Here is a 13,156-nt window from a genome sequence, read left to right on the forward strand (position 1 = left end):
TGGTGCAGAGGCCTCCATCGGCGATTGATCAGGAGGCAAGGTTTGAAGGGATTCAAACTGAAAAGGCAGGAAAGCAAAGGATGAGCTATGAAGTGACAGTTGCACACCGTTGAGACGATCGACGTGAGAGAAGGGTCTCCAAAGAGCTAAGGGGAGAGCCAAAACATTTCGGGAAAAGACATTTCAAGAGTCAAGCAAGTGGGGCCTACCGTTGCTGTGTAATACGGACAAGGCTCCAAGTTTGTCCAATTCTTTACACTTCCACCAACACGAGCTTTGAGAAACGTTGATTTAAGTTCCAAATCTGCATCACAAACGGGAACAGCAGCGACTGCTTGCCGGTTAAACTTGAAAAAACACACGAGTCACCAAGCCCAGGACCAGTTTGCCAGAAATTTTATTAGTCATCTCATTTTATATATTTTAAAGAGATTTATTTGGGCTTATCTGCAGAAATGGGCGGGCCACAGGGCCCCTTGGTGAGGAACACGCACTCCTGGAACGGGGCATGGCCGGCCACGAGGATCCGTGTCCACGTGGCCATGAACGTTTGGAAGTCCACGCTGGCGCCTTGGTTCTCGTGAAGATCCCCCATGAGCTTGCGCACTTCATCCGGGTCACACGCACCCTGCATTCGTGATACAGGAACTCTGCTACAGCCAATGCAATCACTTTGCTCAGTGTTGCAGCAACAGGAATGCGAATCAACATGCTATGGTGGCCAATACGAACCCAGTCTCAATCAACCTCAAACAGTGACTATTGCACGCTCAGCGATTCTTGCAAAACCCAGTGCCACGGCGCATGGCACTGCCTCGAGCCACAGCGGCTCCCAGTGCACGGGGAGACGTCATGGCACCACATTGCTCGAAACGTTTGCGGTACTGCTGCCGCACCGAGCCCACAGGAAACCCACCGCCAGGTAGGGCCGCATGTGCTTCACGAGCAGATTCTGCAGCACGTGCTTCCTCATGCAGACACTCCCCGCGCCTCCTTCACAGTTTGCGCAAAACTCGCGCACAAAGATGTCCATCACAGCGCTCAGATCCTCCACGGCAGCAGCAGACGAAGGCATCACCAGATTCCTTCACCCAACACACGTGTACATTACATACCAAGATAAAGCTCGGCCATATAGCCTTTTGGGTGCCCAGACTTATAGGACAGCTCGACTGCAACACCGCCCCCCCCCCCCGCATGACTTTCTTATAATAATTAACACCCTCGATAGCAACCAAACTACCGACGAAGGCGACGAGTCTGAGCAAGTCATATGCAGACACAGCGCCATTAGGCGACGCGTGCATGTTATGCAGACGTCGCCAGATGACGGCGCTTTGCTCTTCTGACGCATGTACAATTTAGCCGAACTGTGCAGCTGCACAGAGTGAACACTGCAGCACTTTCCCAATGCTCTTCACCTTTGTAAATTTTCCTTCTGCTACGTCTGAGAAGAGGAAACGTGACACACATACATAAAATTAAATGATTTCCAAATGTAAGTTAGGTTTCACACATTTTGGTAAAGGTCAAGTTAAAATAAATGGTTGTAAGGGTTATTTTCAATATATTTTTGGTATTTGAAAACAAATGCAATGGGTTTTCCAGGAACGGAACCAATGGCTAATATTTTGTCAATGGAAATTAAGAGTTCGACTTGTAACAGCTCGACCTTTCGACGTGGTCCGGGAACAAAATAGGTCGTAGTTGCGGCGTGGGGGGGGGGGGGGTCGCCTGTAATACATCGTTTCCATTTGCAAGGCGTCCGCCAACCGTCTCAAGGCATCTTTTTGGAAAAGGCCAAGGAAAGGCCAAGAAAATGAGAATAAGTGGACTTCAGAAGTAATCTTTTCAAAAGAAGAGACTTAAAAGTATCCAAATTATAGGATAAACGAATGTACAAAAGGTAGGGCATTCCAGCCGTGCAGCACAGGCACAGCAAATGCCCGCTCACCCCAGGAAGGCAGTTGGGATCGAAATACTCGCAGAAGGGTGGGGGATTGCAGATCTTAACAACCTTGGCAAGGGGTGTAGGGATTAAAATCAACCTAATGAAAGCGTAACCAGCCATTGCAAGGCTCTTAAAAACCGCCGCTTCAGGACAGGAAACCAGTGTGATGAGAACCAGAGAAATATGGTCACAATGGGGTTAGGGCGAGCAGCACAACTGCCACATTCTGAACAATGTTATCTACCAAGAAACTTATTTAGAAACATCTACCAGCAAGGCATTGTAATAATCGAGTCGCTAGAGAACAAGTGCATGTGTGAGGGTCGCTAGCCCCCGAGATCCCTCCCTCGGTACCCCTAACGGCCGGGTTAACCTCATTACTCGCCCCCTCGCTGCTAGGCGAACCGCTGCTGCGTTCTTCACCCATGGGGTGAGAGCCGTCGCTCCAGGATTCCCCTCCCCCGCGGGTCCGCGTAGTAGGCATGGTTAATTACGTACGCGCACACCCACACACAGCTCTGCGCGGCACTCACTCAACCCTGACCACTCACGCTAGGATCGCGCACCTGTATTATACCCGTCGTGAACGTGCGCGCGCACACACATACAGCTCCACACGCGATACCCACTCTTGCGCCGCTCTGCGCCGCGCTCGCCGCTCACGTTATGATCGCGCACCTGGGGTACGCTGATTACGCACGCCGCGAGCTTACGCATACACAGTACCACACGCGTTCACACTTATAACACGAGATCACACGAGGCCACGATCAGCTATTAATGATTTATTGTCTGCTACGTGGGACTGGTTGTTGAGTCAGTATGAATCGACGAGGCTGCCTACTCTACTAGCCCGGAACCTATTCCCTATTTATCGTTCACGAAACACTTTTACCTCCTTACTCACGGTTTGAGGCACTCGACGTTCCGTGGGTTTTCCTCGCTGCTTGCCTCGACACGTCGCACGGACGTCCGGAGGGCAGAGCTGGGGCAGTCCTGGACGTTGGCTTCTCGGAGCAAGAGAGCGATTTCCCCTTTGCGCTCCCCATTTATCCTCCCTACCTCAAAGGGAATGCGACTCTGGACAATAGGCTCGCGACCCTCTCGCATGCGCACCGCCGTTCCGGGCGCTTTTGATATGCTAATTAATGCTCAACCTGCGCGGCGCAAATTCCAATCAATCCCTTTCTCACGCAGGCCCCCCCCCCCCCATTATCGCAGTTTATGCGGCGGCGTCCGTCACAAAGGTGCGCCGTGGGAATTTGTGCACGGCTCCCCGCGTGACCCCGCTCTCCCGATTACTCATACTAACAGCCTTATCCTTTAACTCCCCTAACAATGGTGCCTGCGTGTTTTCTAATGATGCTCCTCCATCACAATGCTCATTCCCTCTGCCTGCCCCGTCGATACTTGCGTGTGTGGGGTGTGTGAGATGCGTTTCCCCCGCGGTGGCCGAGTGGCCCCTCGCTGCGACCTTGCAACCTTAAGGCCGGTCGCAGCGCCGCGGTGCAAAGTAGCGTCGGGGGAGGTCGTCCAATTCCCTGGTCGCCGGAAACCGTGAAAGTTTAATCCCGATAAGGGCTTCTCGGATAAAAACCGGTCGGCCAGGTGACCTCCCCACGGAGCTCTATGGGGGGGGAGGGGGGGGGGAATGCGTGCGGGTGTGTTCATGTGAGGTGAGGTGAGGGGGACGCGGGGTCGGCTCGGTCGCTTGGTGGTGGCGAGGTCTTAGATGGGGCGCCTGCTGAACGGCTTCGTGGCGGCGGCATGACACATGGACGAGCCTCACAATCAGCAAGTACATGTTGTTCAGTTGAGCACTGTTGGGAGGGGAAAGGATTTCACAACCCTAACAGGAGCAGTGAATGGAAAGGGATCAAATAACACCAAGATGACTAATCATGCTTCGGGCAGACGTTCTGGCCATCAACAACTAGGCTCAAAAGTCCATTTTGTTGCTGGGAGAGCCGAATAAGATAATTAAATCTTATTTCTATTTAGGTCCGAAAACATTTTTCCTGCAACCACGATTTTACAGTTTAAAGAAAAGATTTCCGATGTAGAATATGGCGTTAGCTAGAGGCAAACGTGGGCGTCATCTGTGTAGCAATGGTAGCGCAGCCCTAGACATCAGTGCTCCAAAGTGTCATGTTAAATGCTAAACAGAAGGACCAAGCACTGATGCTTGGAAATACCTCAGACTGCACCAAAACTGAGGGGACTAAAAGCCACCTAGTGAAATACAGCTTGGGGTTTTGCAGACAAGAGCAGAACCACCACACGCTCCCATAATATTTTCCAGCCGTTAAATTAAAATCATTGTTAGCAAGCACCTATTAAGGCCAACACTACGCTCAGATGCCTTTTTATCCCAAGCAGTGATGTTTATACACCACGTCCTCGTTTTCGAAGTCGATGTAGGGAAGGCCCAGGACTGGTCAAGACTATCCTCAGCAGGCGTTGACCGATGGGGAATCCATCTCTGGTCGCTGGGTTCACAAATCGCAGCACGCAAGCCGCTACAATACTCTTCAGATCTCAAACATAGGCCGCGTGGATTGTACACGCCTAACTGCACAGACCCTACACACCACTAGTATTGCATTCAGAGGAAGACAAACCATGAGACAATTTAAAGTAGATTCCTCAATGCCGCCCAATGCTCGAGAACAGGCAGCGCAGAGAGGATTCACAGCGAGGAAGCCACGGGTGTCTGCACCGCACTCGAGCCGCCGAGAGGAGACGGAACTCACCGGAATGCAGAGGAAAAAGAGCGACGAGCAGCAACCACTGAATCCGCCTCCCGCAGGGTTTAAATCCTCACCCATGCTGGTGACGTCGCCAATTACGCCTTCACGTGTGCTCGTGACGTCACGCATAATTGTTTACACCTGTGCTGTTGACAATCATTACATCGACATGTTTTATTGACGTCACATGACCCATCGAGTCTCCGCGTGTGAATCTGACCAATTCCGTGCGTCAGCTCATTCAGACGAATCCTTTGCGTGTGCGGGGAAATGGTGATGACGGGAGCAGTGACGATGATGATTGATCGATGATGATTTTAGCGACCCTTGCGAGCCCCCCTCCCCCCTCCCCCCTCATTCTGCCCCTCCCTCGGTTAGGCGTTGAATGTTGGAGGAGCTGTTTCGTGGGCAGAACGGGAAGATGCCATCTTGAAGACCTGGAGCCGGGGCAGGACCCGAGGACCTTAGCTGGGTCGGGACCGAGCAGCCCCATGCGTAGGACCCGAGGACCTTGGCTGGGTCGGGTCAGAATATTCTCCCTTGGTCTCGCTAGCCGGAGAACCCTTAGTGAGCTACTCCCCCAGTGTGTAGGGCACGCCAGTGTGGAGGACATACCTCCTTAGGGTATCGGGTGGAAGGGGCCGTAACCCCTTCGAGTTAGGGCCGTTACTGTTATTCTTATCATTAAAAGTCTCCGCGCGCTCGCACTTGCGGGGGATTTGGTTCTCGGACGGTGGGCTTCACCGAGAAAAAAAATTGACAGGCGGCATGCCCTAAGCCCCGCGGTGGGAATAGGCTATTCCGTTTTCCCATCCGTAAACTTTAAAGTAGTTTTATTAACACATTTGTGCCGTTTCTATTATTAATTATTTACCTATTGCGCGCCATCGACCATTCCAAGTGACGCCAATTGCGTGGGGGGGGACGGACCCTGCCAAGTGATGCGCATTCGCTCAAGCTCACGGGGGGCATTTCATTTTACGCGTTTTACAGCCAACACATACACACATAACGCTGCAGATATTTCTTCACACTGTCATGTCCTCTTCGCCCGCCCTAACACGATGCGTCCACTTTATAGTACAGACTCCGTAGATAATAATATTTTAGTGCTTACATACCATTATTCTTCCACGCGAGGGGGATGCTGGGGGGGGGGGGTAGCGGCCCAGCCCCTAGTCTGGCAATGTGCCAAATCCGCCGCCTCGCCAATGTAGGCCAGGATGGGGGCTACGCATGGCACAAGGCCTCAACACGCCTATGGTAAGTACAAAGTTCCTTGCTTCTTACGCTAACAACTCAAGTCCATTGTTTACTATTGTTAAACACATTAGTTCACAAACATTACTATAATAATGTTTGTGTGCAGATAAAAACTCACCTTCATTGCTTACTATTATTAAACCAAAAAGTTGCCACATATTATAATAATAATGTTTGCGTGCACAAAACTCTTTATTTTTAGGTTGCTACATTTTCCCTTTTTTTGCAGCGCTTTTATGATGCTGCGACGGTCTGCCAGTCTGTGATGTGGTCATGTACGTCCATGTGTATGTGTGTGTCAGTCCATATGTGTGATGTTTGTTAGTCCACGTGTGTGTAAAGTCCATACATGTGTGTGCGTGTCACTCGATGTGTGTGTAACTCAGTGCGTATATGTGAGTCGATATGTGTGTGTTAATCCATGTGTGTATCTAAAGTAGATGTCTGTGTGTCACAGTCCATATGTGTATGTGTGTGTAGAACAATGTGTGTGTCAGTCCATGTATGTGTGTGTAAGTCCATGTGTGTGTGTCTTCGTCGATATGTGTGTGTGTAAGTACATATGTGTGTTTACGTCAATGTGTGTGTGAGTCCATGTATGTCTGTGTGTGAGTCGATGTGTGTGTGTCAGTCGCTGTATGTGTGTACGTCGATATGTGTGTGTAACTCCATGTGTGTGTGTATCTAAAGTGCATGTCTATCCGTGTGTGAGTCCATATGTGTGTGTGTGTGTAAGTCCATGTGTTTGTGTGTGTGAGTCGATATGTCTGTGTGTGTCAGTCCATGGGCGTCTGTGTTAGTCGCTTTGTGTGCATGACTCCATGTCAGTCAGTGGACGTCCATTTCTTTGCGTGTCTGTAGGTCCATGTGTGCGTGTGAGTGGATGTGTAATAACAGCCATGGAGGGTTCACGTGGGGATTGGCTTGCCGGTCCTGCTTGTAGCCAATAAGGGTTGAGATAGGGACCATGGCCCAGGCGTGATCACGACATGTCATCAGGAGTGATTGGCCTAGCCATTCGGGGCCCCAGCTAATGGGGAGCCGGATGAGGGGCGTGGTCCCGGGATTGACAGGGAACCATCGAGAATGGTCGAAGCTGTCCATGAACGATTGGCTGGGGGAACCACGTGACGAAGGTATTAAGAGAGAGTGAGAGAGAACGATCGAGAGCAGACTGGAAACTGACAAGAGCAGGGTCACGCGCGGACGGGGGCTCTGGGTGCCACGTGCGCGGTGGGGACTTAGTGCGAAGTCTGTCCTCTCTCCGTTGTCTGCCAGCAACGGAGGGTGAGTGAGCAAAGTGTATTGTGGAGTGGAAATAAAAGGACTGATTCCGAAGCCGTCTCCAGAAGGATTATTACACTGGTGTCAGAAGTAATTCTGCGACTGTTTGGACGATCGTCAAGATGTCTAAGCACCCCAGAAAAAAGAACCTGCCCGTGCCTCTATCGGAGGAAGAGATCGAGACGGATGAAGATGAGCTGTTGGGAGCTACAGCCCTTGTGCCGCCTGCTGATGACACTCGCCTCGACGCCTCTCAGCATCGACCGGGGGAGGATGCGACCACCGCAGGACCGAGAGACGAATGGCGGCTGATGGCGGAGCAGATTGAGTCGTTGCACGCCATTCTGCTAAGCCTGGTGACCGCGGTGGCGTCCTCACCAGCCGTGGGTCGCCAGATCGCCGATCAGCTGGACGCCGCGGGAAGGGGTCCTGCTATGGAAGCGGGACCCGCCATTGCTCCTGCCACGCGGGAGGACGCCGTCGTCTTGGGTGGAGCGGCTGCGCCGGGGTCGTCGGCCGCCATTTTGGGCGCGCCTACCACCACGCGGCCGCTGGACGCCATTTTGTCTGCACCGAGTGGAGAGCGGGAACGGCAGTCGGAGACGCCCGCGGCACGCGCCTGCCACCGCGGACATCGCCTTCCACAAATAAAAGAATTTATCGCCGGGGGCGATTGGAGTGCTTTCACGTGGCGCTTCGAGTCAGCTTTTAGATCTGTCAACTGGACGGAGGAAGAAGCGCTGGGAGCGCTACCTACGCTGCTCGATGATGTGTCTCTGGGAGTCTTCCGCTCCATCCCGGCGTCCAAGAAGAAGACACTGCGGGATGCGTTCACAGAGATGGTGGAATTTTATGACCCGTCGACATCGGCCACCAGAAAATTTATGTCGCGTCGCCGAGCACCGGAGGAATCGCCGTTGGCCTATCGGGGGGCGTTGATGGCGATGGCCATGGCCGCCTACCCCGACGCAACAGCCGAGCATTTGGATCCGCTCATCCTATCCCGCATGCTGGAGTTGTCTCAGGAGCTCAACATCTCTCTACCAGTGTGCGGCCATGAACCGCTTTCATCGCGGTGGGTGGCGCTGCCTGGACGCTAAGTTTAATATCAAGCGTTGGGACCAGATGGCGGCATGGACGGGGAAACCCGAGATCGACGGGCCGCCTCTGGGGTGGTCTCCGCGAATGGTTGTCCCCTGCTCCGACGACTCGGGCGACAACGACATGCTGGCTGCTGCTGTCCCACATAGGATTCCGGGACGGCGGCTGCGCAACCAGCGGGGCGACTACACGGGCCGGCCGCGTGCGAGGGCCGGGTCGTCCGACCACCGGCCGACGTCGGCCGCGTGTTTCAAGTGCGGCAGACGGGGCCACTTCGCCCGTGACTGCCGCTGCCGACCTCTGCTGTCGCCTCCTCCGCAAAGGGGACCTCCATCTCCTCTACCTGCTGCGGAGCTGCAACAACCTCGGATGAACAGGTTCTGAGGGCTGAGGAAGCCCCCGCTGCCCCCCCTCCAACGGGGCCCGCCCTGGACGTGACCAAGCACCAACAACCTACTTCTTCTTCGAGCCTGCCACCTCCTGTCCATCCGGAAGCAAAGCGACCTTGCGCTGGGAGCGGAGAGGGTCCCGCGTCGCGTACGCGGTCGAAATCTCTTCCGTTTCGTTAATGTTTGATCGTTTCACTGATTTCCCTGTCGTTACTGCACTGCAGGGGCGCCCTAATGTATGTTGTGATTTTTCTTATTATGGGTGACTGTTTTAAATGTTGTTAGGCGCGGGAACGCCGGTTCACCCTCGAATTGTTAAACGCACCTTGGTGCCCTAATAAGATGTTGCGGAATTGGTTCTTCACCCTTTTTTCACCGGGGGGGGGGGGGGGGGGGGTGATGTAATAACAGCCATAGAGGGTTCACGTGGGGATTGGCTTGCCGGTCCTGCTTGTAGCCAATAAGGGTTGAGATAGGGACCATGGCCCAGGCGTGATCACGACATGTCATCAGGAGTGATTGGCCTAGCCATTCGGGGCCCCAGCTAATGGGGAGCCGGATGAGGGGTGTGGTCCCGGGATTGACAGGGAACCATCGAGAATGGTCGAAGCTGTCCATGAACGATTGGCTGGGGGAACCACGTGACGAAGGTATTAAGAGAGAGTGAGAGAGAACGATCGAGAGCAGACTGGAAACTGACAAGAGCAGGGTCACGCGCGGACGGGGGCTCTGGGTGCCACGTGCGTGGTGGGGACTTAGTGCGAAGTCTGTCCTCTCTCCGTTGTCTGCCAGCAACGGAGAGTGAGTGAGCAAAGTGTATTGTGGAGTGGAAATAAAAGGACTGATTCCGAAGCCGTCTCCAGAAGGATTATTACAGATGTATGTGCTTTATTGACCCGCTCAAGGCCTATCATACCATCAGTAGGCCTGGCCTCTGGGTTGTTCTTCATGCTTTCGGAGTCCCTCAAACTTTGCTCACAATCCTTAAGGACCTTCATGATGGTGAGCGGCCCCGCGTCAAACTATGTGGCCGTCAGTCCGAGTCATTCTCTCTACACCTTGGGGTGTGACAGGGATGTCCTCTGGCTCCACATTATTTAACATATTTTGACCACGTAGTTCGTGAAGCCTTCAATGGCTGTACCCGAGGAATTACCATATGGTACAGATACAATGGGAGGCTGATCGATGCCCGGGTGTGTTCAAGGGATGCCTCCCTACTGCTCAACCATGTTATGTATGCCAATGGTCTGCTGATTGCTGCTCACTGCTGCTGAACCTGGAGCTTGCCACTAAGAGGTGGGGCCTTACCATCAACCCACCAAAACTAAGCACCTGCCTGGGTATTTTGTACCATCGGACAATCCACCCCCACAACTCACGATTGGTGATGCGCCAGTTGTGGAGTGATTGGAGAGATTCCCATACCTGGCCAGTGTGCTCATGACCGGCTCCGGTTTAACAGCAGAGGTCTCACTCCAAATCAGTCGAGCGCCATTCTTTTTCATCGGCTGCGTTACACTGTGTGGAAGCTACCTGGTGTCTCGCTCCGCATGAAGCTCCAGGTCTTCTCGGCCATGGTAATTCCCTCCCTTCTCTACGCTTGCGAAACGTGCACCCTCCTAATGGAACATCTTCGCCGGTTAGAAACATTTAGGCTGGCCCGCTAACGATCCATCCTGGGTTTAACCATATATGTGTGTGTGTGCATCTAAGTTGATGTGTTTCTATGTGTGTGGGTCGATGTCTGTGTGTAAGTCCATGTGTGTGTCTGCCTTTTTCGCCCGAGAAACGCCGGTTACTTACCGCTAGTTGTATAATAAATGTGTTGCCTCCAGAGAAGTCTCTTTTTCTCCATTTATACCCACTACACTAGTAATGAATTGACATGTTCTGTTTACGTGACAAACCTGATTAATTGACCATGTCGGGTGGTGGTGGGTTTACAGATACATTTATATATTTGTAGTGTCTTAGGTCTCTTTTTCTTCTCCCTTCTCGAGGTGTGTGTGTGCGGGTGCCGTGTGGTGCACACTCTCAGTCAGAGACGAGGTCGTCGCGGGAGGCACTATCTCTCTTTTATTAAGATCACACCATCATCTCCGGCCTCCTCTCTCACGACCACGCTGCCGTACGGCCCGGCCCAGCCCGCGTTGCAGCAATGGCGTTGACCGAGAGGACCAACTACTGTCCGGCTGTGCAATGATCGGGCGAAGGCGGCAGAGACGAAGTCGGCAACGAGGACAGCGACGACAAGACAAGTCCACTCCCAGAACCAGCAGCCTGGAGTTTTCACTCTCCGCTGCTTATATTCCCCAAGGCCCCGGCTTGGTTCCACCCTAGCCACGCCTCCCTTCTAGAACCCACCAGAGGATTGCAAGGGCCTCCCTATAAGGTCTACCGTGACCCTTGCCCCAGTTCCTCCGCACTGCCGGTGTATATGCTCAACGGCGCATGCGCGAAGTGTCCACCGCAATTGGTGCTGGTGTACATCAGTCGGCACTGTGTCAATACATATGTGTAGTGGGTTCCATGGAGACACACACTTCAATCTGGAGGCACCACGTTTATGATACGGCCCCTTCAACGGGACCATGCCGTCTAGGGCACGCTTCCCTGCCATACCTCCGCCGGTGCCAGAGAGAGATACGAGACGTATGCAGTTACCTGCTCGTGAATCTAGATGGCGTAGACGCCATAGAGACTCTAATTACATCTCTACATATGTATGCGATCTAACCCAAAAAAAAACTGTATTATATATGAAACCGTTGGCCACTCGTCTGGAAGCTGTTCTTCCAGAAATAATTCACCCCTCCCAGACTTGCTTCGTAAAAGGGAGGGACATCACCCAGAATACCGGAACAATAATTAATAGATGTAATTGCATGGTTACAAAAAAAACACGCCTAAGCAATTACGTTGGATGGAGAAAAGGCATTTGACAGAGTCAAGTGGGATGACCTCTTCCAAACAATTCAACATATGAACTTCCTGGAAAAATTCCTAGCATTCTGCAGACTACCATACACTCTCCTTACGTCCTCTATCAGAAAGAATGGGTGGATCTCAAGGGGATTCCTTCTAAGTAGAGGCACAAGAATAGGGATACCTTCTATCTCCACTCCTTTTTGCAATAGCCATAGAGCCACTGGCAATAGCCCTTAGGACATCAAAACAAATAAAGGGGGTACAAGGCCCTGGTGAGAAAGTATGAAAATACTTTTATATGCTGACAACATTCTTCTAACAATAACCAACCCCTCTGAATTTATTCCAAACATGCTTGATACTATTGTAATCAGCGACTTCCGCGACACTTCGTGTAGAGCAGCGGTCTCCAACCTTTTTGGCACCAGGGACCAGTTTCATGGAAGACAATTTTTTCACAGACCGGGGGGAGGGGGGGGGTCATCATTGGGTCTTTCCCTCTTTTCAAAGAAGCTCTCCAGCGACGTTAGTTATTTACTCATTTTGGCTAGGGTTAGCTTGTGGGCTTACCAAAACTGCGACTGAGACAAGTGCGCAGTGTGGGAAATAGGCGCAGACGGAAGTGGTAAATCAAATAATGGGTGGGCCCCACGCGGACTCACCGCTCACCTCCTGCTGTGCGGACCAGTTCCTAACAGGCCACGGACCAGTACCAGTCTGTGGCCCGGGGGTTGGGGACCCCTGGTGTAGAGGGTACTCTTCTTTATTTCACATACGGGCACAACACAGGCCAACTCTATCTTCTTCCTTTTCTGAGTACAACACTTAGATGTTAGCGTCCCTACAGGCTACACACATGGTCGCTCATCCGGCGTGGTTCTACCCGTCCACTCCCGGCCTCGCCGCTGGCTGACGGTGTGCCGGCAAGGGTGGTGGAACTCGACGATGGAGAGAGATGACGGCGAGCAGCGACGCAGTCCGGACCCAAGACTCCCCACACCGACCATGAGTCCTCCTACGCTCCCACTTATATTGCTGCAGGCGCGGCTAGGCTCCGCCTCCTGCCACACCCTCTTGTGGAAACTTCCCGCAGGTTCCCGGAGTATATCGGCCAGCCCCGGCCCCTTACCTTTGGCCCAGATACCTCTCCCTTTGGGATTGGATGATGTTTTAGTGGTGCCCATACCCGTGCTTCCCTTTTCCAACCAGCAGGTGTCATCATGTCATTACACTATCAATGTTTACAGCACAGCAGCAGGATAAATGTTAAATATTAAAAAAATCTGAAAATCAAAGATTATTCCAGTTTATCTGGTCACAAAACAGTATAAAGCATTTCGGGGTGAAAATACCATAACCTACCTTCTTTTTTCGCTGCTAATTTCCCTCCGTTGCCACAGTCGACTTGCACTCACTTGAATGTTTGGAATGCACGCTGCTTCTCTCAATCAGAATACAAATAATTAAGATGATGACTTTGCCCAAAT

General features: G+C 52.4%; 1 protein-coding gene across 1 annotated transcript; it reads right to left on the reverse strand.

Moving 5' to 3' along the window:
- Positions 1 to 409: 409 nt before the first annotated feature.
- Positions 410 to 1,081, reverse strand: LOC144946955 (uncharacterized). The gene is made up of 2 exons (XM_078876024.1): positions 917 to 1,081; positions 410 to 628 (listed from the first exon to the last, which is right to left on the reverse strand). The coding sequence occupies exons 1-2, from the start codon at positions 1,073 to 1,075 to the stop codon at positions 434 to 436; spliced, it is 354 nt and encodes a 117-aa protein (XP_078732150.1). The 5' UTR covers positions 1,076 to 1,081; the 3' UTR covers positions 410 to 433.
- Between the last annotated feature and the right edge of the window lie 12,075 nt (positions 1,082 to 13,156).

The sequence above is a fragment of the Lampetra fluviatilis genome, chromosome 43 (assembly GCF_964198595.1).
Source record: "Lampetra fluviatilis chromosome 43, kcLamFluv1.1, whole genome shotgun sequence".
Classification (NCBI taxonomy): domain Eukaryota; kingdom Metazoa; phylum Chordata; class Hyperoartia; order Petromyzontiformes; family Petromyzontidae; genus Lampetra; species Lampetra fluviatilis.

Bases quoted from the DNA above. Each gene is read 5' to 3' on its own strand.
- LOC144946955 (XM_078876024.1), bottom strand. From the start codon at position 1,075: ATGCCTTCGTCTGCTGCTGCCGTGGAGGATCTGAGCGCTGTGATGGAC. The intron at 629-916 runs GTGGGTTTCCTG...TCACGAATGCAG, and splicing joins ACATGCGGCCCTACCTGGCG to GGTGCGTGTGACCCGGATGA.